This window comes from Myotis lucifugus, unplaced genomic scaffold (assembly GCF_000147115.1).
Source record: "Myotis lucifugus unplaced genomic scaffold, Myoluc2.0 scaffold_21, whole genome shotgun sequence".
Taxonomy (NCBI): domain Eukaryota; kingdom Metazoa; phylum Chordata; class Mammalia; order Chiroptera; family Vespertilionidae; genus Myotis; species Myotis lucifugus.
In genome coordinates, this window is record NW_005871069.1 from 1,051,429 (window position 1) to 1,074,951 (window position 23,523).

The following is a 23,523-nucleotide window of genomic DNA, read 5'->3' on the forward strand; positions in this document are numbered from 1 at the left end:
TACTTTGAAATAGTTTTATTGGCTCATAAGACCTTTGCATATAAAAAAAATACCCCAGAACACTATGCAGTATTAAATCACAATTACATTTTTTTACCAATTAAAACTACCCAGAATATACATTTTTTAAAGGGAAAAAAATCCTACAGAACTGAATTCTGAAATGACATTATGATTTAAATACTATGACAAAATAGATAATTCCTTATAACATTAATTCATTGCACAAAGCTGCCAGACACTTCCATACGCATAACCACTGCAGAGTGCAAATGAACACGATTCAACATTACACACTTAGCTGAAGTAGCTGTGCCTCCACTTAAGAAATTCTCAAATTTCTGGCACAAAAAGTTGGGCTGTTTTAACTTTTACCAGGAAACCAACTTCACAATCCATTTACTCTCTTTCTGGCCATTCCTATTAAAAAAAAGAAGAAAAAGAAAAGAAAGTAACATCCTTCTGCTGTCATAGCCTCAAAGAGTCAGCATCGCCTCTGTTTGAAGAAATCCACTCCTCTCAATTCTTCGGGCAGGTATTCCTGGTCCACAGGCTCGCTGTACATGGGGTTGTATTTGTAGCCCTTGCCATAGCCCAGGTCCTTCATGAGCCGGGTCGGCGCATTCCTCAGGTGCAGTGGGACGGGGGGCAGAGGCCCCTGGTGGTTCCGCAGGCAGGCTTTGACGTTGTTGTAGGCGCTGTACACCTCAATAGACTTTGGGGCTCTGGCAAAATAGACTACACACTGGGCCAGAAGCACCTAGATGAAAAGGAAACATTTTGTTATGAAGGTACCAGAAAGTTTATTTTGCAGAATACTCTATGATGCCTTTAGTTAATTCTGAGAAGATTCCCACCACACTTTTATCACTCCTCTTTCTGCTTCCAGTCTGGACAACCACCTATGACAGAAAGAAGAAATGCCTACATGAGGAGAGAGGCTGAACCAGACCTGTGGTTTTCTTTTTTTAAACTGAAGAACTTTTTATTAAATGAAGTTTTTCTTAAAACCCCAATACATAAAACACAACTACGAAGCTGGTGTGTTTGTGGGTAAACTTGCACAGACTTCCTGTTCAGCTTCAACACTTCTGCCCCCAGGAAATTCTGAGCACTTCCTCTGAACCTCAGGTGACTGGAAATAGTTTGAAACCATGACCTGTCAACACCCAAGATTCTCATATTTTCTCTCTCTCTCTCTCTCTCTCTCTCTCTCTCTCTCTCTCTCTCTCTCTTTCTCTCGTCTAAGCTTATAAAATGGGAGTTAAATAAGAAGCTTCTTCAGTGTGACCACACATTAACTAATGGTGAAGGCAGAAGATAAAGGGTGTCCCCCCAAAATGTATACCACTTTGAATGATTATAAAGTCAGCGTTTATTAACATACAGTTCATTTACAACATTTAAAAGAATCTATAGAAATGAAGATGCCTGTTTTCAAACTGATGACTGCTGTGGTCCAGGCCCTGATGATAACATTAAGAATAATTTCGTTCAGTATTTGTGTACCCTCAATTTGTTGACTGTTGCCAGTTTTATACTGTAAACTTAGTATTCTATGTATCTCCATTAAAAAAAAAAGTCTAGTGGCACTTTAGGATAACTTTTCTTTGTTCAAAGATTAGTCTGACTTCACCCATTATTTCAAAGCAGTAAACCTACAAAGGAGTGAAAATTAAGTGAGTTATCAAGTGTAAAAGTGTGTATACCATTTCTGGGATACCCTATATATGTAAATCCACAAGGAGACACAGTACAAGAGAAAAAAGCTGATCTGCACAGAGCTGAGCTGAAAATGTTACCTCACATTCGGGCATGCCTATGAAGTGACAGCCCTGGTAGGCAGCTACTGCTTGTGGTAATGCGGATGGGTCTGCCAGACCTGCACACAGAGAGAAAGGGAGATGTAAGTCACAATGCACTCCCACCCTGATCTGTCTATGTGCTGCCGAGACCCGAGACTGTCACTGCTTGCAGGCTACTGACCAAAAAATCCCACTTAGAATGGACAGAGTTTTCTCTGATCTCATTAGCTTATTCAAGACAACGTTACTGTATGGTTACTGTGTGGTGTCAAAAATTGTTTCCTCAGGGATAAAATCTCCATTCTATCTAGTAGGAAAAATAATAAACATAAGGAGTGGAGACCATGAAGACAGTCACAAGGATGGATACATTAAAAATAAAACATTTACACCCTACCTGGTTTGGCTCAGTGAATAGAGCAGTGATGGCGAACCTATGACACGCGTGTCAGAGGTGACACGCGAACTCATTTTTTTGGTTGATTTTTCTTTGTTAAATGGCATTTAAATATATAAAATAAATATCAAAAATATAAGTCTTTGTTTTACTATGGTTGCAAATATCAAACAATTTCTATATGTGACATGGCACCAGAGTTAAGTTAGGGTTTTTCAAAATGCTGACACGCCGAGCTCAAAAGGTTCGCCATCACTGGAATAGAGCGTCAACCCACAGAAGACGGGTTTGATTCTGATCAAGGGCACATACCTCAGTTGCAGGCTCAATCCCCGGCTCTGGTTGGGGTGCGTGTGGGAGGCAACCAATCGATGTGTCTCTCTCACATCGATGTTTCTCTCTCTTTGTCTTTCCCCCTCCCTTCCACCCTCTCTCTTAAAAAAAAAAAAAAAAAGTCAATGGAAAAATATCCTCCAGTGAGGATTAACAACAAAAAAAGTAAAATAAAATGAAACATTTACTAACACCAAGAAAACGTTTTCTGATCTTTTTCTTTAAACAGTGCCCAGAATCTTCCATTTCTATCTCAGAAGCGATCCAATAAAAACCTGAAAAATTTGACTGGAAGCAAATTTAAAATATTTCTTAGATTTCAATACTCATGTTATGAAAATCACTACTGAAGAGGGAACAGAATGTTGATTTTAGGAACACACTCAAAAGCTCTCACACACAACATCAAGGAATACACTGAGTTCTTACTTCACTCTTATCTTCTTACCTGTCCCACATGGTACAAACAGCAACACTTCCTCCCTCCACCCACCCCAACCTCATGGGCTCCAGGCTCTGGGCCCTCCTATCACACTCACCTATGTCTTCACTGGCAAACCTCACCAGCCTCCTTGCCACATACAGCGGGTCCTCTCCTCCTTCGAGCATGCGTGCCAGCCAGTAGAGGGAGGCGCTCGCGTCTGAGCCCCGCATCGACTTATGAAGAGCAGAGATGCAGTTGTAGTGCTCTTCTCCTGGACACCACAGAAAGCACCTGCTCAGTTACTGGCAGAAAGAGGGACTCCTCAGGGCTCAGAGGAGGGTCCACCAAGCCCTATGGTGCTCTTACTGGCTGACTTAGGGAAGCCTAAACTCCCACAGTGCCTCGGAAAGCTGAGGAGCATATGTGGTAGGTTGCTCCGCACTGATCAGTGTGAGGGCACATGCCGCTAGAGTGGGAGTTAGAGCAGGCCTGTGCAGTAACCTGGGGTAGCCCAGCCCGTCAGAGCAGGAGGCTGCTGGACACCTGTGGTTGTTCACACTGAATGGGAGCCCAGACTAAGCAAAGGGAGGGACATTCACTGTGAAAGGTGGTCCTCACAGACCTTGGTGGATGTGCCAGAGCCATGAGTGGGAAGAGGGGGATTGTGATGTTCTGGCTTCTTGTGCCCCACTGGCAACTTGAGGAGAATTGACCCTGGGCCTGGATGTAGCCCATAAAAAGAAGAGCCAAGTGGCAAGAACAGCTGTTACAGCCCATTTGTTCCTCAGTGTCATGTCCAGTTGCCTTTCTGATATCTGAAGCCTGTGGTCATTTGAATCTGGTGTGGGACACATGTGCGTGTGGCAGGATCCCAGGACTGACACAGGGACTAACAGCTCTCACTCTGAAAGCATGCGGCCCTTCTCCCTCATCACTTGGTCTTACCCATTTTTTTACCCAGGACAACAAATCCGTCAAATGTGCTTTAGGAAAACATATTTAAGAAGAGAAAATTATGGCTAAACATTTGCAACTACACACATTCCACTATTTTCTGACCACCATCTCTTCCTTAAATTTGAGAAGAGGGCATGCTGCTCCTGAGAGAGAACTGTTATTCTTATTAGAAACAGTCCTTCCAGAGAAGCACCTGGTCTGTGCTCCTCAAGCCAAGGGCAACAAGACCATGACCTGCTCTATACAGCATCTGGGCCCAGGAAAGTCCTGGCGACTGACTCTGCTGATAAAGTGACAGCCTTTAGTTGAAGAGCACAGGACAACGAGAAAGACCTGTGAAGCTGACGGGGTGGGACCGAGCCTCTCCCACTTTTCAGAGGATCACCAAGGCAGATCCACGTTTTAGCAGAGCTGCCAGACTTCTGTGGACAAATTGAGTTGTTGCCTGTCCCAGGGCTTCCTCAACTAGGTCACAGTGGCGCAGAGACTGGCTGGAAAAGTGTCCTGATGAAACCCACATGGTTCTGCCTACCTCCTTCACAGTCCTGGACGCTGGCCCTGTGCTGAGCCCTTCCAGTGCTGAGCCTGGACATGGCAAAGGGCCAGACAGTGCAAGTCTGGCTGACTCATGGACATGGAGAAGGCAGCAGCCACCTCTACTTCACTCCCTGTCAGATATAAATAAGGAGCTGGCAATGACCCTCCCTGCCACAGAGGTTATTCACTTTCTTATATCTTTCCTGAGCGTCAACAACAAAAGGCAAGATGGTTAAGACCTGGGCTCTGGAGCCAAGCTGCCTGAGTTTGAACACCAAACTGGGCAAGTGACTGACCCTCTATGTAACTGAGCAAGTGACTGACCCTCTATGCCTCCTGGGGTTTCTCATCTGTAAACTGGGTATTATAAGACGAGCTAACTCACAGGGTTGTATTAAATAATGAATGCCTGGTATGGAGTAAGCACTATGGAAACATGTGTTAGATCATTATTCTATGCTAGCTTCATTTTTGCTTTTAGTTTATACCGCTTTATAACTTAAAATTATTATTTATGCAGAACTCTGACCTTAATGCATGGCAGAGAATGTGTTCTCACTTGGAAATTTCTTCATTCTGATGCAGAATTATCTGAGCTAGTTATTGGGTCCAACAATAATAGAAGACAGTAAAAGAAATAATTAGAATCCTGGGGGTAAGGGTCTTTGTTCCACCCGAGTTAAAAAAGGCCCCAAAGTATAAGCCAGCAGACTTCCAGGGTAATGCTTCAATCACCCTACTGATGGGGCAGCCTGATGCTCTAGGATGTGGCTCTAGGATTTGAATTGTGTGAGTCTCTGGATACACTGTGGGGCAGATAGAGTATACACAGTGAGTTTGAATGGGGCAGGTTGGGGTGTAAGACTTGTGGACTGTGTGGGTTCTCAAGACTGGGCTCCAGTGGCTTCCATGGCTCCAGCTCTTCCTAGGGCAGCAAAGAGCTATAGAGAAGGTGATCCCCAAGGAGCAGGAGCCCAAGGACTGGACATGTATGGCATCCACTGTGTGTGTCCATGAGTAGGTATGTGTGAATGTGCATGAGTGTGAGCAGCATGAGTGACCTGCTCCAGCAGTGAGACTGGTGACTGTGGGGAGGGGCTGACATGGAGGCAGCACCGCCCTGGGGAAGGACACAGTCCTCCTAACCAGTCAGACCTGGAGTTGAGGATGACTTTAACCACTTGCTTTGTGAATTCAGGCAAGTTTTGTCATTTGTAAAATGAGGATAATATTAATAGTTACCTCCTAAAGTTATTTTAAGAATTAAAACAAAGACAATGTATATAAAATACTGAGATTCAATATTAGCTAATGTTCTGTTAAATGGTAGCTTTCTGTTTTTTAAGTGACAGAGTGATAAAATGTGAAAGACCAGTTCTAGTTGGTCCAATCAAAATAAAGTCTCTTTTATGACACCTCCGAGTAGAGAAAAAGACCACTGTTGCTGGGACCCCCAAGAAACAATGGAGAGTCCAGCATGTGGGACTATTTCTACCTCTTAAAATTTTTAATTTTGTTCACATCTCCAATGAGAAATTCTACATCCAGAATGCTTTACTTTTCAGATTTTCCAAGCATTCATGACATTCAAGGCCTTTGGAGACCTTCGGGGCATAAGAGAAGTACCTGGTGAGAGGCACATTCACATCAGAAAGTAAAGAGGACTGTTGTTAAAGGCCTCTGATGTGTCCTGCCTGCTTGTCAGCCACCCCATCCCCATTTCACCCCCATTGTCCCCACTGGCTGAGGAGCTTCAGTCACTTCTCCAAGGTCACAGGTTACTCACTCACCAGGAGGCAGTGCCTAGAACCAAAGTCCTTCTTAAACTCCCCACCCTTCTCTAACAAATAAGAAGTCCTCTCCAACATCAAAAGGCATTTGGAAATACTGCTAAAGACATGGTGCAGCCTCCATGATCTCTGGAATGTTCAATCATCAGCTCCCTTTCCAGCAGAGCTTTCCAAGGTGTGGAAATTCTATTCCTGTTACTGCAATATCCAGAATCGCACAGATACTCAAGCCCGAGACATCCAGGCTAATCTACAGTGTGCTATCTTCCTCATCCACATCTTCTATAAAAAGACACAAATGTGCTGTGCTTATGATATTTAATATTGCCAACTCACGGATTTAATAAGAGCTGGTATCAAAATTGATATCTGTAAATGTGGTTCTACAAAAACATAACTTCACAAAGCAAAATTAAATTTTTTAAGAAGCTATTTCAAAATAAAAGCATCAAGATCCAAATAAACTTAATATTTAGTTCAGACACTAGAAATTAAGAATTTTAATTCTCATTAAACTAATAAGTCACTTATTTCAAGAGTCCTGCTGTTATTTAATGCCATTATAAATTATCTCAAGAATTATTGTTAATTGAATGTATGGGTTTTAAAAATGCTTGTCTTCTAAAAGGTGCCATCAGCGAATAATGGAAAAATAAACTACCTTATAAGGTAAGTTTGAAGCCTGCAATTTCAAACCCTAAAAGCCCTCTCAGTTCTCATCAGGACAGCTTCTGCTCTGCAACTCCCTTGAGAATGCTCAGGAAGGTGGGTCTTTGAAATCAGACTCTGAGTGTAAGGTTTAGGTCTATGACCAACCTGGAGATCCCAATGAGAAACACATTCATGCTTTGGACCAAGATGAAGGTCAGAGGCCTGGAAGTGAGAGTGTGTGCACACAACTTATTTCATTAAAGTTTCACTCTTTCCACACTTCAGAGTTATTTACCTGCTCGGTCATATAAAATGTGAGACTTCTGGAGGCCTTCCTTCACATCATTCTCAGTGATCAGAACTCTACTGGGAGAATAGGCTTGCCCACTCTTCTTACAAAACATCTTCCTGGAGCTTAACCTGGCCAGCACCGCCAGCTGCAGTCCATTTAGTCCAATTCGGGCATCCCCGTCACTGAGATAAGCCAGAGTGTCTACCGCTTTATCCTCTATGAATACGGAGGGCCTGCAACACAACCAGCGTTAGTTTTGGTCACACTGATATGACACAACTTTCATTCTATAGCACTTCCTAGCAAACTCTAAGCAAGGTCACTAAAAGCTACCTTATATTCAAGATTCCTTCTCTATTTTGAACTTACATTGTTAACATGGTTAAATACTGTGGAGACTGAAAACTGACCTGACTTTGAGTCATGAAGGTAAGCCACTGGATAAGCACATACACATAAGCATGTATAAAAACATAGAAGTTTTAGAAAGTTGCCGTGGACATGCGGTCTCCGTGGTTCTATCTTACAGAACAGTGAAAACTACAAAAACACCAGTACCTCATTATGATGTACAGAAAACATGCCTCACACGCAGGCCACATCCTGACAACATGGGTGTGCTCAGACCACTCCTCACACAGAAGAGAGGTGGCAACACATCAGAAAGCTAGTTCTGAACGGCTCCAGATCACAGCTCAATTACCTCATTTTATAAAAAATAAACCAGGTATCCAGTTATGCTGGGCAGAGCAGTACCTGGAAGCAGGTCTCTGGGATTCTGGCCTGGGGTGCACTTCCAGGTGGGTATTAATTGCCTTAAGTGTATAAAGTAGCAGAGGTCACAAAAGATTCTGCCAGGACTTAGCTGTGAGATCTTGGGTAAATCACCTAGCCTCTCTCTGAACATCACTACTAAAATTTATCATCACATTTCTAAATGTGTACCTTTATAAAGAAAGTCTAATAAGGATTCATTTTCCAATCTTTTTGGGCAAAATGTTCTATTCCTAGTGTAGTCAGAAAATATATCTAACACATTTAATTACTTAGAGGGGTCTTATTAAGTCATGGCTAGCTGTTAGCAGCACAATTTTTTAGTTACAGCTTACCCATGTCATTGCCAAACTTCAGCTACAAATAGCTATCGTAATTAATAAGTTGACTAGAACTGTCCAAATCTGCTAGTTGGAAAACAATGGATAGGCACCAACTGGGCTGGGCCAAGGCATGGGGACTGAGGTAGGTATGTGGGTGGCTGTCATAAAAGGGGGCCCAGCTTGTCTTCGTAAGTTCCTTACTGTACACCTACCCCAATACTTAGCTTGGTGAATGGCTTGAATAATACCAATTTGCATTTCATTTGTTTCTATCATCTTAAAGACCACTTCATCTCATTTCTTAATTTCCTTAAACTAAGACTCCTAGTTATTAATTGTGGATCCCGCGCCATTCATGAAGCACCTATTTTGCCTTATCCTATCCAATAAAAGAGAAACATGCAAACTGACCATAACAGCAGAATGACTGGTCACTATGACACACACTGACCACCAGGGGGCAGATGCTCAATGCAGGAGCTGTCCCCTGGTGGTCAGAGCGCTCCCACAGGGGAGCTCTGCTCAGCCACAAGCCAGGCTGACGGTTGCATGGCAGGAGCCTCTCCCGCCTCCTCAGCAGCACTAAGGATGTCTGACTGCAGCTTAGGTCTGTTCCCTGCTGGTAAGTGGACATCCTCCGAGGGCTGCTGGGCTGCCAGAGGGATGTCTGACTGCCAGCTTGGGCCCGATCCCCCAGGGAGCGGGCCTAAGCCAGCAGGTGGACATCCTCCGAGGGGTCCCAGACCTGCAAGAGGGCATAGGCCAGGCTGAGGGACCCCCCTCGAGTGCACAAATTTTTGTGCACCGGGCCTCTAGTGGCTTAATAATGACCAAATCTCTCATCAGACTCCTGACAGCCTCCTGGCCCCAGAGCCATGGTTGCAGTCTGGAGGCCCATCCTTCTCCCCTGCTGACCAAATACTCAAAACACTCAACGAGGCTACATCACTGACATTCTGTAAAGCTGACAGACCATTTCTCAAGCGGATATTCTTTAGCAGATTATAGATGATTTGGAAAAAAACGACAGACAATACACACCCAAAGAAAATGTGTTAGAAGGAACCAATATCAAGGACTGTGGCATCACCCAATGTGCCCCAAAGGGAAGGGCAGACACCTGGCTTGGTTACTGCACATCATGAGCGTGGGTATTGCAGGGACCAGGGGGGAGGGAGGGGGGGGAGAAGCAGAAGAACCAAAGTTGCCTAAATATCTCATTTCAGCCTCAGAACTAACAAAAGCAACACCTTCCACCTCCTTAAAAACCCTCCTGGCAACAACAAGCCTGCAGGACCACTTGCAGGAAGAAAAAAGAGTGAAGCAGGAACCCTAGTCAATACTAATCGATTGTGGAGCACATTCCTCATCTCTCCATTCCCTCTACATGTCGAGGCCCCAAGGACAGGATTTACGTTTTATTTTTTATTTGTATCCCCAGTACCTAGTAAAGAATAGGCATTCAATATCTGCACAATAATTTTCCCACAATTTTAGAGCAAAACATTTATTTCCTTTTAAATAACAATATAGATAGTGTAGCTCCACCCCCCCGCCCCCCCCCCCGCCCCGCCCCATCTATTATCTCTTCCACCTAGAGATAACAATAGCTACTACGGCCTTTGTTGAATTTCATTTTTGATCCATCCGCCCCTTCAACCATAAACCTTACATTTAATTTTTTTTTTAAATATATTTTATTGATTTTTTACAGAGAGGAAGGGAGAGGGATAGAGAGTTAGAAACATCGATGAGAGAGAAACACCGATCAGCTGCCTCCTGCACACTACCCACTGGGAATGTGCCCGCAACCAAGGTACATGCCCTTGACCGGAATCGAACCCGGGACCCTTGAGTCTGCAGGCTGACGCTCTATCTACTGAGCCAAACCGGTCAGGGCACCTTACATTTAATTTAAAACAAAATTGGGATCATAGTATGTATAGTTTGCATCCTTAACAATTAAATAAATTTTAGAAAAACAATGTACTCAAAACTCTAAATATTATTATTTTTAAAATGTACATTATATTAAATTTTAAAAATAGGGGTAAAAATCACTTATTGCTGTTTTACCTTAACATTAGTATTTTGGTATAAATCTTTCTATGAATTTGTCCTTTATATAGAGACAAGAATGCTTGTGTGACAAGAAAAAATGTGGGGCCTTTAATACTCTAGTGCAGGGGTCCTCAAACTACGGCCCGTGGGCCACATGCAAATACAAATATTGTATTTGTTCCCGTTTTGTTTTTTTACTTCAAAATAAGATATGTGCAGTGTGCATAGGAATTTGTTCATAGTTTTTTTTTAAACTATAGTCCGGCCCTCCAACGGTCTGAGGGACAGTGAACTAGCCCCCCCTGCTCTAGTGTATACTATCCTGCCCCGTTTCCATGGAGTCCCCATATAGAGCCAGTGAGCAGGCCCTTTTACTTATGAGAGAAGACAACTCATAGACTGCTTCATAGATTTATAGAGCACACAGTGAATAAGCATGTATTTGAGAATGGGCATGTACTGTATATGGCTGGAAAATAGGATCCTTCCTTCAATTTTTAAACTCTTAACCAAAGTCCAAGTTAGTCCATCATTATCTTTGTGAATCAGGTTTGAAGTCATGGAGAATGAGAGTGCTGCCACAATAAAGCCAGAGTTGAGTGCTTCCACCTAAGCTCCCACTCCATTCCTCCTCCCCTTCAATATGAACCACACTCCAAATTTCACCCAATGTTCAAAATAAGCTAGTTTTCTTTTAAAACACAAATGAATCTTCCAGAAGTTCTGGTCAAGTAATAAAAGCGATTACTGACGGCTCTCACAATGGTCAAATAAATCCCCAAGCGAAAATGTGCTACTAAGAACACTGTATAGGATGTTCAAAGGGTTCTACTTACCACTCAGTGTTTCCGGAGCCCTAGTTCATTCTACCTAGGTTCTGAGGAGTAATAAAATGTGTGAAAATACCTTGAGCTTTTTAGGAGAGAGCACAGATGAGAGTCCTTAGGCCAAGAATGATGAAATAAGGGATATTCATATTTATATTTGCAAAACTCCCCTCAGCAAACAGTAACTACTGCACAAAGTATCTTGAAAGAGTGCTTCTATTCCTGAGAATTTAACATGATTTTAAAATTTAAGCATAAACTTATAAAACGTTTTCCATTTGGAATGAATTTCCAAAGTTACCATAGGATTAAATGAGGCACAATTTACTCTGGGGCTAGAGTGTCTGCAATCCCATACCAAAATATAGAGGAAGAAACAAGATAGTAAATTATATTGTTACTAGAGGCTGGGTGCACGAAATTCGTGCACGGGGTGGGGGGGGGAGAATAAGGGGGGATCCCTCAGCCCGACCTGCACCCTCTCCAATCTGGGACCCTTTGGGGGATGTCCGACTGCCTCTCACAATCTGGGACTGCTGGCTCCTAACCGCTCGCCTGCCTGATCGCCCCTAACCCCTCTGCCTGCCTGCCTGATCGCCCTTAACCACCTCTGCCTGCCCGATTGCCCCTAACCACCTCTGCCTGCCTGCCTGATCGCCCCTAACTGCTCCCCTGCTGGCCTGATTGCCCCTAACTGCCTCTGCCTCGCCTTGCACCCGGGACCAGGATTCCCTTCTCCGGCTGGTCACAGGCACCCGGGACCCGGGCTTCCCTCCTCTGGCTGGCTGCAGGCACCCAGGACCCGGGCCAGCTGCAGCCACAGGGGACCGTGGGCAAGCGGCTTGTTCCTCTCCTGGGCCGCAGCCCCAGCCATTGGCGCCCGTGACCACGGGGAGGGCAGCTTGTCCCTCTCCCGAGTTGCAGGCGCAGCCGCTGGCGCCTGGGACCGCAGGGCAGGCGGCTTTTCCCTCTCCTGGGCAGCAGCCTGGCTGGTCCCCATTCCTCTCTCAGGAGCTCATTTGTTCCTGGCTGGTCCCCATTCCTCTCTCGCGAGCTCATTTGTGCCTGGCTGGTCCTCATTCCTCTCTCCCCAGTGTTGAATGTCTGAGCCATTACGGTGTGACAGCATGAGGGCATGATGACCATTTGGATATTAACGCTTTATTGTATAGAATAATGTGATTAAAAAACAAACAAACCTCAACACCAAATCCTCAACTGTTCCACAATGAGAAAAAAAAAAGGTTGAAATAAATGCTTTGAAAAGATCATATTTCTAGTTAATAAGACCTAGAAATAAAGATAGCCTAGTTTCTCCAACTGAAGCGAAATGCTTTGGACTTAGCAGGAATATGGGAAGCATGCTGTACATGCTGTAAAGACACCTCTTTCCTTTCTTTTTTTCTTTCAAGAGTGTGAATCTTTCTGCCCATTGTTTTTCTGGTGAATAACATAGGATCTGAAGGATTCTACTGAGATGGCTGGATATTTAAGTTGAAGGAGTGAGGTTCTAAAAATGTACCTGTTGTTTCATGGCAAAACAAAAGACTCAGTTAAACTCTCCCTAAATTACAAAACAATATTCTGTGAATCTCTTTCACTAAAGTAAAACATTCCATGGATAGGGTAACAACTGCTATGCAGTGGTCCTCTACCAGAAATGTGCATCAGATTACAGAGAATTTTCCCCAAGTACAGCCCGTGGATCTTACCACACATGTACTGATTCTGAAACTTCCAGGGACAAACCCTGAGCACATGTCTTGTCAAGACGCATCCCTGGTCATTGTGATGTGCAGATCTGGTTAAGAGGCACTCCTGCTAAATTACAGCTGGAAATCTTTCGTCCCTAAATACTTTACAAATTAATACAGTGTTGCCCTTACACACAGAAACAGATTAGAATATTAATACTAACTAGCAGCAGTTTTAACTTATACTAACTAGTAAGTAACCCTTTTAACTTCATACCCAGACCCCTTTTAATACCTGAGATAGTTTAGTAGTTAAACATGACTTCAAAACCTGGTTCTATTCTCTTCAAGCTGGGTGACAAAGGACAAATGTCTTTATAAAAAACAGTAAAAGAGAGTACACAGAGGAGAAGGCAATGTGAAGATGGAGGCAGAGACTGGAGCAATCCTGCCACAAACCAAGGAATGCCACAAGTCACCAGAATTTGAAAGGAAGGACTCTCTCCTAGAGTCTCTGAAGGGAATGTGACCCTGCCAACAGCTTGATTTCAGATTTCAAGCCTCCCTAACTGTGAGAGAAGAAATTTCTATTCTTTTAAGGTACAGTTTGTGGTAATTTGGCACAGCAACCACAAGAAGAGAATACAAGTTCCCTGAGATCTTTCTAGTTTCCAGTGTTTTTATGTCATCATTTAATAATGTATATTAATGTAACATTTTTCTTTATATCGAAACATTTTTAAGAAAAATTATTAAAATCCACAACTCCTTCTGACTAATACCTTCTATGCTTGTGTTGCTCTACCATTCTTTCTATTCAATGTTAGAAAATATTATTTTTAAAGGGCAGGCAGAATAGTTCAAACTTCTATAAAAAACAAAAACAACCAAGAAACAATCTCACAGCAACCTTGTTTTGGGCCACCTCATCTGGGCTCTCCTCTCAAGATGATCAGAGAAAAGCCCCCATCTCAGAGCCAAGCCAACGCACCTTCCCTTCAGGACAGAAGCCACTTCACCTCTTTCAACCAACTCTTGGAGCTCTGCCAAGTTAGACAGTAATACGGCAATTACAGACTCTCATTTCACTCTCTTCATGTCCACAAACTTATGCGCTATTATTTGGCCTACAAACAACTGATTCTTTAGGGGTGTTTTTGAATATGCACATGTCCTATGATCTGGAATTTACAATCCTTCAAAACAGCAAGTAAACATTAGTTTACCTTCTCATTTTCAAGAGTGCAAGCTCATCAGACAACAGACCACGTGCACAGGGTTGGGGCGGGGGGAACATGGATCTTTTTTTTTTTTTGGCCTCCAAAATTAACCCAAAGCACAGATAACATGCTTTACTGTACCATGTGACCAAAATGTTTAGAGAGCAAATACATGAAACTGCTGATTACTCATACAAACCAAAGGCACTATGGGATAGATAATTCAATATAAACTACCAGCTTATCTCCATCATTCTCTTCACAACCAAAACACAACTGAGTATACATAGAGTACTATTTTGCAGATGTCACACTAAAGCTGGAGGGTGAGAGGGAGGTGATATGCTATTTTTTGGCTGCTCTTCTTTCCTGTTGTCTGGAGTACAAATATAACAGCTAGATTTCCAGTAACCAGTTACCTTGGGGCATGAGGTAGAAGCCCTGTGCTCAAAGGGTAGAGCAAAAAGATGAGCCCATGTCCTTAAAAATACTGTGAAAGATAACTGGCTAGGAGCTGCATTTTTTATACCTTCAGACTAAATATAGGAGGGAAACAGAAAAAAAAAAACCTTTCATCTCATGCTAATGAGAATTTATATTGTACAGGTACATACTGCATAAGAATTCACAATTCCTCAAGTAAAATCAAGAATGGGCCCGGCCAGCGTGGCTCAGTGTTTGAGTGTTGCCTATGAACGAGGAGGTCATGATTCGATTCCCAGTCAGGGCACAAGCCCAGATTGCAGGCTTGATCCCCATTGGGGGATGTGCAGGAGGCAGCCAATCGTGATTCTCATCATTGATGTTTCTATCTCTCTCCCTCTCCCTTCCTTTCTGAAATCAATCTATATATATAAAAGCCTAAGCAACCGGCCAACCTGCCAGTAGCTATGACATGTACTGACCACAGGGGGCAGATGCTCAATGCAGGAGCTGCCGAGCTACGGTGACTTGGGAGCTGTGGTGACTTGGCAGCTGCAGTTCTTGGGTGACATACCCAGAACCAGAGAGGAGCAAGCCTGATTCTGAGGTGTGTCACCCAAGAACCGCCCTCTCACAATCTGGGACCCCTCGGGGGATGTTGGAGAGCCGATTTCAGCGGTTTCAGCCCGATCTCCACAGGCCAGGCTGAGGGACCTCACCAATGCACAAATCCGTGCATTGGGCCTCTAGTAAAAATATTATTTAAAAAAAAGAATGGTGTAAGCATCAGCTTACTTTCCAGATCTGGTACCTGCTCAGCTCCTCTCATGCACAACCTTAAATAGTCTGGGATTTCTCTGAAAATGTTCTAGATGTTATTTAGGGCACTAAACCATAAGAATACAAATGTACTCTCTCAGCTTTCCAGAGAGAGAGTAATTATTTGGGGTCAAAAGTCTTTTCTTCCCACTAGATTTTAGTGTAACCAAATCTAACTTACGTCCACAATAGTGTATATATAGTTAATGCCAGTTAGCAGGAATTTGAAAGTAAAATTTTACCTAAAACTGAAAGAGCACAATCCACTATTAATGATCCATGGCAACTGGGGTGGCCAGGTACTTCTATTAGGAATAATTCTTCCTATGGCCTATGACATCTCCCAACTTAACTTCTTCTCAGAATTTCTAACAAGTAGACCAATAAATTACGCTTAATAATCGTTAATTTCATTCTGCTTGCTGCTAGTTTGCTTGGACAGTAGTATTAAAGGGTTCTTGATACCTGGGCAATGGGGCAATTATCCCTTATGCTGGATTATACAAAAAAACAAACAAACAAAAAAACCATTAAACTATTTCTCTCATACTAAAAGGTACGACTTATTTATTCATTCACAAACCATTTATTAAACATATATTAAAAGCTGGGCTGTGCTGGGTGCTGGCGATATGAATAAGAAGGAAAAGTTCCTGTCCTCCTAGCCTACTCAGGAAGGTAAAGGATATAAGAAAATAGATAGGAGAATGAAAAGAAGTCATAGTTAAGATCAATTCTAGCTGAGTGGTAATGGAAAAGTGAACAATCTACTAGAGAGAGAAAGTGTTCTCTGACTGGAAGCAATTTTAATAGATTAAGAATCACTGGCTTGCCCAGTTGGTGTGGCTCGGTGGTTGCGAACTGACCTATGAACCAGGAGGTCATGATTGGATTCCCAGGCAGGGCACATGCCGAGGTTGCAGGCTCCATCCCCAGTAGGGGGCACGCAGGAGGCAGCCGATCAATGATTCTCGTTCATTATTGATGTTTCTATCTCTCTCCCTCTCCCTTCCTCTCTAAAATCAATAAAAAAAAATATTTTTTTAAAGAAAAGGATCATCGGCTCCACTTCTGTATACAGCTTCCAGTTTCACTTGCTCCTCTCAGATTTTAGTGTGCATGCAAGTGATGTGGAAATCCTGTTAAAATGCAGAAATCCTTTTTAGGATGAGCTCCATGGCTCCTCTGTCCTCATTTCACTAAATATTGGCATGGCAGTGACTGGGAGAGGAAAAAACAAGTGCCCAGCATACAGAGGGCTCCTAAGTCTGAGTGCATCTGACTGACAGCAGCAGCTCCATATATCTTCTTGGTCACAATTCTGATGGCTATCCCATCACAACTATACTCTAAAATGATGTGATTTTGTTCTGCTTGGGGGTCCTTGGCCACATTTTAGGTCTTTCATGAGATATAGCATAATTCCTCTTATATCTGAGACAGGAGCAAATGGGAGAGGCCAGACATATAGGGAGAGACTGTTGAAACCTAAACCCTGAGCCTATGTCTTGTACTTAATCCTCACAGAAGAGTGGCTCCAGAACTTGGCCCCAGGGCGGGCACCAGCAGCTGCGGGGTCCCCGGCATGAAGAGGCAGGCATTAGCCTCTCATCACACCAGATTAAGTTCCACTGCAATATTTCAACTGACACATGAATCAGCGACATCTGAAGAATACAGTCTAAAATTAAGAAATGAAAACCTATAACTGAAGTAATCTAATTGATTATCCATGATATAGAACCTGTGAATTAAGGACCTCATGTAGCACTCATGTACAGTTATTGATTACCGAGAGGAAAGGAACAGCCTCTATATGTCTTTTCAGTTAAAATTACTTTACTTCCATGAAATTGAGTCTGACTTTAGAGTATGCAAAAATCACTCTAAAATAATTTAAGTGATTTTATGGTACCATTTACATTAATTTTTACTTAATATTTTTAAAGAAGTAAACTGCAAGAAAAAATTGCAATCTGATTATAAACCTCTAAAGAATTATAAATTAAATCTATTCCATAAAATAATCAATAAGGCTTCCCATAGTTTTCCAAGACTTTTTAAAAAAGTGTGCTAGGTAAAGAACCAAATCCCTAAGCACAAAAACAAACACCCCAAAACTAAAATAATGGGCAAAGTAATGTTAAAGCTTGAAGAATTATAGATACAGACATTATAAACTACAAAATATCTTAAAAGAAAAAAAATATTTGCAGAGATATACTTGTTGGTATAATTCAGCACTCCCTTCTCTTCTGTTTTCATTACTTGATCAACATTTCTTCTCTGTCCCCACTCTCTCCCTACTGCTGTCCAGCCCTTTTTGGACCCCTGCCAGGGGATTTTCTGGGAGGTGTGTTACTCTAGGATACTGCACACAGTCAACTTACTCAGAACTGCTGTTGCTGCTGTGGCTCAGAGGGTCTGTGGAACGGCTGGAATCCAGGACGTGGATGCCCAGTGAGTTGATTGCTCGCATTAAAATAGTCACCATTGCCTCTACTGGAAGCTTCTCAAGAACAATAACCCTACAGCGGCTCAGAAGAGCAGCATTGACTTGGAAAGAAGGGTTTTCCGTGGTTGCCCCAATTAGAGTGATTGTCCCACATTCCACGTGAGGAAGGAACGTATCCTAATCATGGGAGGAAAGCAGAAGACATTGATTCCAGTCAACGACAACCTGCAGAGTCCTATGTAAGTTGGCCAACCATTCCTTCCTTTTCCTAATTTTGATTTCAGGAATAGCAGCTTTATAGTCACTGAATACTGAATATGGATGCAATAGCAAGAGAACACAACTAATGCGTTTTTAAGCCTAAAACACATCTTCTGGAATGCCAATGCCCAAGCCCGGTCTCTTGCTGGTAGAATAACAACTCAAAGTAGAATTCTACTCTAGTTTCAATATAAATCATTTCTTTACTTAGAAAAGTATCTTCTATCCCAAGGCCAAACTGAAATAGCTTGAATACAGAAGCTATGTAATTACAGAAGTCTAAGAAAACACAAAAATAGTATTTCCAAAATCTTCTTCCACTGCTAGTACTCAAGACATATTGTTATTCCTCCTAATAAACTTAGTAAATATATATGATATATTAAATATGTATATCAGTGAATATGTAACCACCAGATGCTGCTAATGGGAAATGCCAAGGTGAGTCAATGATCCAATCTGGAGTGCTAACATCCAGTTATAACTCTAAGAGTCTATTTAGTGATAGAGTCAAATCAGGTAAAAAAGTTTAGCTAAAGAGATGGGTTGGCAGCCTGTGCTTCTTTGTAGACAGTTAATAATGAAAACAGTTGCTAGCATTTGTATAGTGCTTAATGCTTTTCAAAGTGATCTTACATACTTTATATTATTTAATTAATGTTCACAATGACCAAAAGGTAGAAAAGTTAATATACCTGCTGAGATTTATTGAACCGGTGAATCTCATCAATAAAAAGTATGGTTTTCCTTTTGAAAAAGCTCTTTTCATTTTGAGCTTGTTTTATGACATCTCGTACATCATTTGTCTTGGCATTTGTTGCAGATAATGTCACAAATCTTATACTATGTTTCTTGCTGTTGTTGGCTATGATGTGAGCCAACGTAGTCTAGAAAAGATGACACACACAGTTTGAAAAGCTGATCAGACACAGAGAAAAAAGCACCCATGGGTACAAACACAATCAACATAAGCATATACCAAGCAACTTGATCTCTGAAAAATGCTTAGCAGCGTAGACACAATCTGAAATACCATAGCACATTATCAGAAATTTAAAAAGTTATGGATCAAACAGGAAAGTAGCTAAACCTTAGGTTAATCCTGATTTTTCCTTCTTTGTACCTAACCCCATTTGGTTCCTTTTTTATTTTATTTTTTTTTGGGGGGGGAGGGGAGTCTAAGATCTTTGGAATCCTAGTAAAAAGAACAGCTGTTTTGATTTAGTAGAGCCTGGGTGACAGCTGTGATCTCTTCCAGCCAAGAAAACATTATTGCTGAAGGACTAGGTGTGCAACTGAAGTGCAGGACCACAGACTCCATCAATTCCACAACTGGAACCTTTTGCAGCTTAGAAGAGGAGAGGTAGCCTTTGCATTGAGAGACCAATGACAACTAGCTAGCATTGAATATGACTGCATGATACTTCTGAATGTCTACTTTGGAAGGTGAAACAGCACTCTGATGCTCAGTACTTACCAGAAAACAATGGAGATCCAAGGGAAATACTGCTCAATGCCTGGCACTTAATGGTGCTCTACAAATTTGCATATGCTTATTAACATTATTGTTAGCAATATAGCAATATGGATAGGAATAAAGCAAAAGGAAAGATTAAAGTTTGGGAGTCAAATTTGCCCCTGAATGAAAAGGTGGCACTTTAATTTCTAAAAGTTGTATAGCACCAATAGATACGAGGCTGCTTCTGCAGCAAATTCCATTCTATTGGCTCCCAAGCCACATATATAGGCTTGTGACTCATCACCAACCACTACGTTGAGGAGTATAGCCTACTAAATCTTTTGTCCAGCATCTTCTGAGTTCACCCTACTCATCATCTCCCTGGGGACTTTGTCATGAGACCATCAACAGCTGATCAGCCATTCTCATGATGTTAAGTAAAGACTCATGGACAATTAATAAAACTGCTACTGCTCAATCCCCTAAATGGAGTAACAACTAAATCCACCACCATGGTAATACATTATTTGGGTTACATCTAATTTATACCTGGCCAAAGGGAAAATATGACAGCAAACAAGGCAACAAAAGGAACAACATGCATTTCAGGAACTGGGGTAAAGGGAGATGCGATATTAAGTTGTGGGAGATGAAGCTGGAAAGAAAAACTGCAGAAAAATCATAAAAGTTCTGGTGTACTAAGGAGTCTAAACATGAAAGCTCTGAGAGCCCCTTTACTCTGTTCCTAAATGTTGCCTTTCATTCACTGGTGCTCATTCCTCTCCCTCTTCCTATGGATTTTTTTTTAAATCACATATTTAAACACCCCAGCCTACTCTTTTTGTTGTTGTTGTTTCAGTCTTAACACTCCACTGTTTTTCAAGTGCTCTTCCAATGACATGTTTTCTGGACACCAATATCCTAACTGCCCTCCTTTGGACTTGTGGTAATTCCTAACAAAGTATATAGAACTGGACACCAAAATACAGCACCGGTTTTTCTCTAAATACATGGCATTATGCGGGCAGTTATGGAAATTCTAGATGAAAATGACTTGCACAGGGCAAAGTGTTCACACTAGTTTTGTTAAATAGTTTCTAAGATAAATACAAATCAGTCTGATAAAATAAATTAACAGCTAGATGAAAGGGAAGGAAGCACAATAGGGATTAAATTTTTTAAAAACTGATTCCATATACCTAAAAATGTAACATACAAATGATGCTCTGCAATTTATAACATGCTGTTTCCTTAAGAATTTGGTCATTAATGTGGTGTTGGAACACAAAAGTAGATTAAATCTAACAGTCCACATATTCTTGTAAATTTACGAATTCACCCAATTCTCACGTTGAACACGACAGAAAACGTGTCTGATGAATCTGGGTGGGTGTGCCTTTTTCAATCCATCACAACACCCGTGGGCCGGGCGCCGCCCGGCGCGGAGGCTACCTGACCCCTGCGCTCTGAGGCCTCAATGTCCAGACCGGCGGTCTTCGGGGCCGGCCGACGCCGCGGCTCCCTGGCCGTGAGATCCACGCCCGAGCCGTGCAGATCCCGGCTCGGAACCTTCCCGGCAAGGCGGCACTCACCTTGCCCGCAGCCCGGCGGCCCCCACAGGGATGAGCGAGGGGGATTTCGTTTCGTCTCCAGAGAGACCTGAGCAGGGGTCTCCTGCCCCACAGCTCTGCTCTGCCCCGATGTAGCCCTGCAGCGAGTCGGGGCGCATCTTGGTCGGGCAAGCGGCTTTGCCTCCAGCTTCTTACAGAATCTCCTTCGGCCGCCACCGCCCTGGGATGGCGCGCGGCCCCCGCCGCTGGCCCCGAAGGCGGCGGCGCCGGCTTCCCAGTGGCCGGGGTCGTCCTCGCCGTCGGCATCCGCGTCCCCATCGCCCTCGCCCACCGCTTCTTCCTCCTCCGGCGCCTCCGCCTCGTCCCAGCTCCGCGGAGACGCGCTCCCCGCCACGGCGGCCGCAGCGGCCGGCCTCTTCCCAGAGCCCTTCCTCGCCGGGCTGCTGGCGCGGGCCACCGGGAAGTCGGGGATGAGGCGGGCGCCGCTGGGCGTGGGCGGCGCGTCGTAGCTCTCCCGGCTCTCGGTCTCGCCGCCGTCGTCGCCCTCCTCGCCCTCGCCCTCGCTGCTCTCGGCCGCCGTCGGGGTGGCCGGCTGCTTCAGCGCCGAGCTCTCGGAGAGCCGCCGCCTCTTGGTGCCGGGAGGCGAGAGCCCCTTGGGCCGCTCCCCGGGTCCGTGCGGCCCGGCCGCAGGCTCCGCGTGCCCCGCGGGGTTGAGCAGCAGACAGCGGTCCAGGTGTGAGTTGATGTGCGCGGCGGGCATCATTTGCTGGCACACGGGGCACTGCACCTGGTGCAGCTGCGACAGGAAAGGGTCGTCTTCCGGCCCGCTCACCTCCATGGCGGCTGCTGCCCTCGCTGGCGCGCTCGCAGCGCCCCTACGCACGCCAAGGGCTCGCGATGCCCGCCGCTAGGCCCCGCGCCGCGCGACCCAGGCTCTGGAAGGCGGCAGGACGCGAGCCCGCCGGGGGAGGGCGCCGCTCATGCTTCGCGCTCCGGGCTGCCGGGGCGGCCCGCCCTCAGCCGGCCTCCCGCGGCATCTCGCGCTTTGCGTCGCGAAGAGTCCTCCGCATCCGTTTTCCGCAGCTGCAAGCGGGAAACGTGTCCCGCTGCCTGTCGGGAATTGTAGTCTGCGCACCCGCTTCTGGCCGACCTGCGAGCCTCCGGAGGGGCCAAAGAGGCCAGCAGATTGCGCGTGCGCACGAGCGCGTGGTTGACAGGCACCTTTCCGCGCATCTTCGAAATCCATGATATCTGAGCAGTGTCCATTGAAACGCCCCTAGATTGCGCCCTGGAAAGCGGTTTTCCACACCCGGAGCTGAACTGGTGTGTGGGGAGGGCGGAGGGATGGGAATTAAAGGGAAAGGGGTTCCCTTTTCTCCACATCCTCGCCAACACTTGTCATTTGTTGATGGTAGCCATTCTAGCAGGTGTGAGATGGTAGCTCATTGTCGTTTTGTAGGAAGGTAAATATATAAGGAAACTAAAGAAAATACAGGCTAGTTTGTTATGTAGATTCCTCTGGGTTAAAAGGATTTGGAGTTGTTTCTGGCCTTTCTGGTAGAGAGGGGAGTGGGGGTGGGCACCTTTACAATGTATGTCCTGCTTTTAAGTAAATTGGGAGAGAGTAGAGAACTGTATCTGCTGCTTCTCAACTGCCTTCAACTCAAAATAACCCTTATACTAAAGTGGCATTTTGGTGTGGCCTATTCCACTGCCCTTTAGGTTCTAGTGCTGCTCTCAAAACAGATTGTGAAGGTAAGTATCCTATATAATAAAGAGCTAATATGCAAATGGTCATCACACCCTCATGCCAGCATGCCTTAATGGCTCAGACACTCAACACTGGGGAGAGAAGAATGGGGACCAGCCAGGCACAAATGAGCTTGCGAGAAAAGAATGGGGACCAGCCAGGCTGCAGCCCAGGAGAGGGACAAGCCGCCTGCCCCGTGGTCCTGGGCGCCTGTGGCTGCAGCCCAGGTGAAGCCACCCAGCCACGGTCCTCTGCGGCTGCGGCCAGCCCAGGTGAAGCCAGCCCGAGTCCTCAGTGCCTGCGGCCAGCCAGAGGGAGGGAAGACAGGGTCCTGGGTGTGGGGTGAGGCAGAGGCGGTGGGGGTGATCAGGCCAGCAGGGGAGCAGTTAGGGCGATCAGGCAGGCAGGCAAGCGGTTAGGAGCCAGCAGTCCTGGATTGTGAGAGGCAGTCGGACATCCCCCAAGGGGTCCTGGATTGGAGAGGGTGCAGGCTGGGCTGAGGGACACCCCCCTGCACAAATTTCGTGCACCGGGCCTCTAGTTACTAAGTATGGAAATGTAATATACATTATTTTAAACATTAATAGAAATATGTATATTGACATATGGTCATCATGAACACAAGCAAAATACTTTAAAGTGATGACAATAACTGAGACAACAACTGTGAAGTTTGTTGAATGTCTTTTCTCTTAATAAA

General features: G+C 44.3%; 1 protein-coding gene across 1 annotated transcript; it reads right to left on the reverse strand.

The window, feature by feature from the left end:
* WRNIP1 (Werner helicase interacting protein 1) lies at positions 1-22,382 on the reverse strand. Its single transcript, XM_006085711.3, has 7 exons — positions 21,072-22,382; positions 18,739-18,930; positions 17,718-17,959; positions 7,190-7,419; positions 3,075-3,230; positions 1,803-1,882; positions 1-760 (listed from the first exon to the last, which is right to left on the reverse strand). Exons 1-7 carry the CDS (start codon positions 21,909-21,911, stop codon positions 485-487), a joined length of 2,016 nt encoding a protein of 671 aa, XP_006085773.1. The 5' UTR covers positions 21,912-22,382; the 3' UTR covers positions 1-484.
* Between the last annotated feature and the right edge of the window lie 1,141 nt (positions 22,383-23,523).

What these genes read in the sequence shown, in the direction of transcription:
- WRNIP1 (XM_006085711.3), bottom strand. Translation starts at nt 21,911, where the DNA reads ATGGAGGTGAGCGGGCCGGAAGACGACCCTTTCCTGTCGCAGCTGCAC. An exon ending in GGTTCAATAAATCTCAGCAG is followed by an intron (nt 17,960 to 18,738) that starts GTATATTAACTT and finishes TCCCATGATTAG; the next exon opens with GATACGTTCCTTCCTCACGT. An exon ending in CATTTTATATGACCGAGCAG is followed by an intron (nt 3,231 to 7,189) that starts GTAAATAACTCT and finishes TGTGGTGTCCAG; the next exon opens with GAGAAGAGCACTACAACTGC.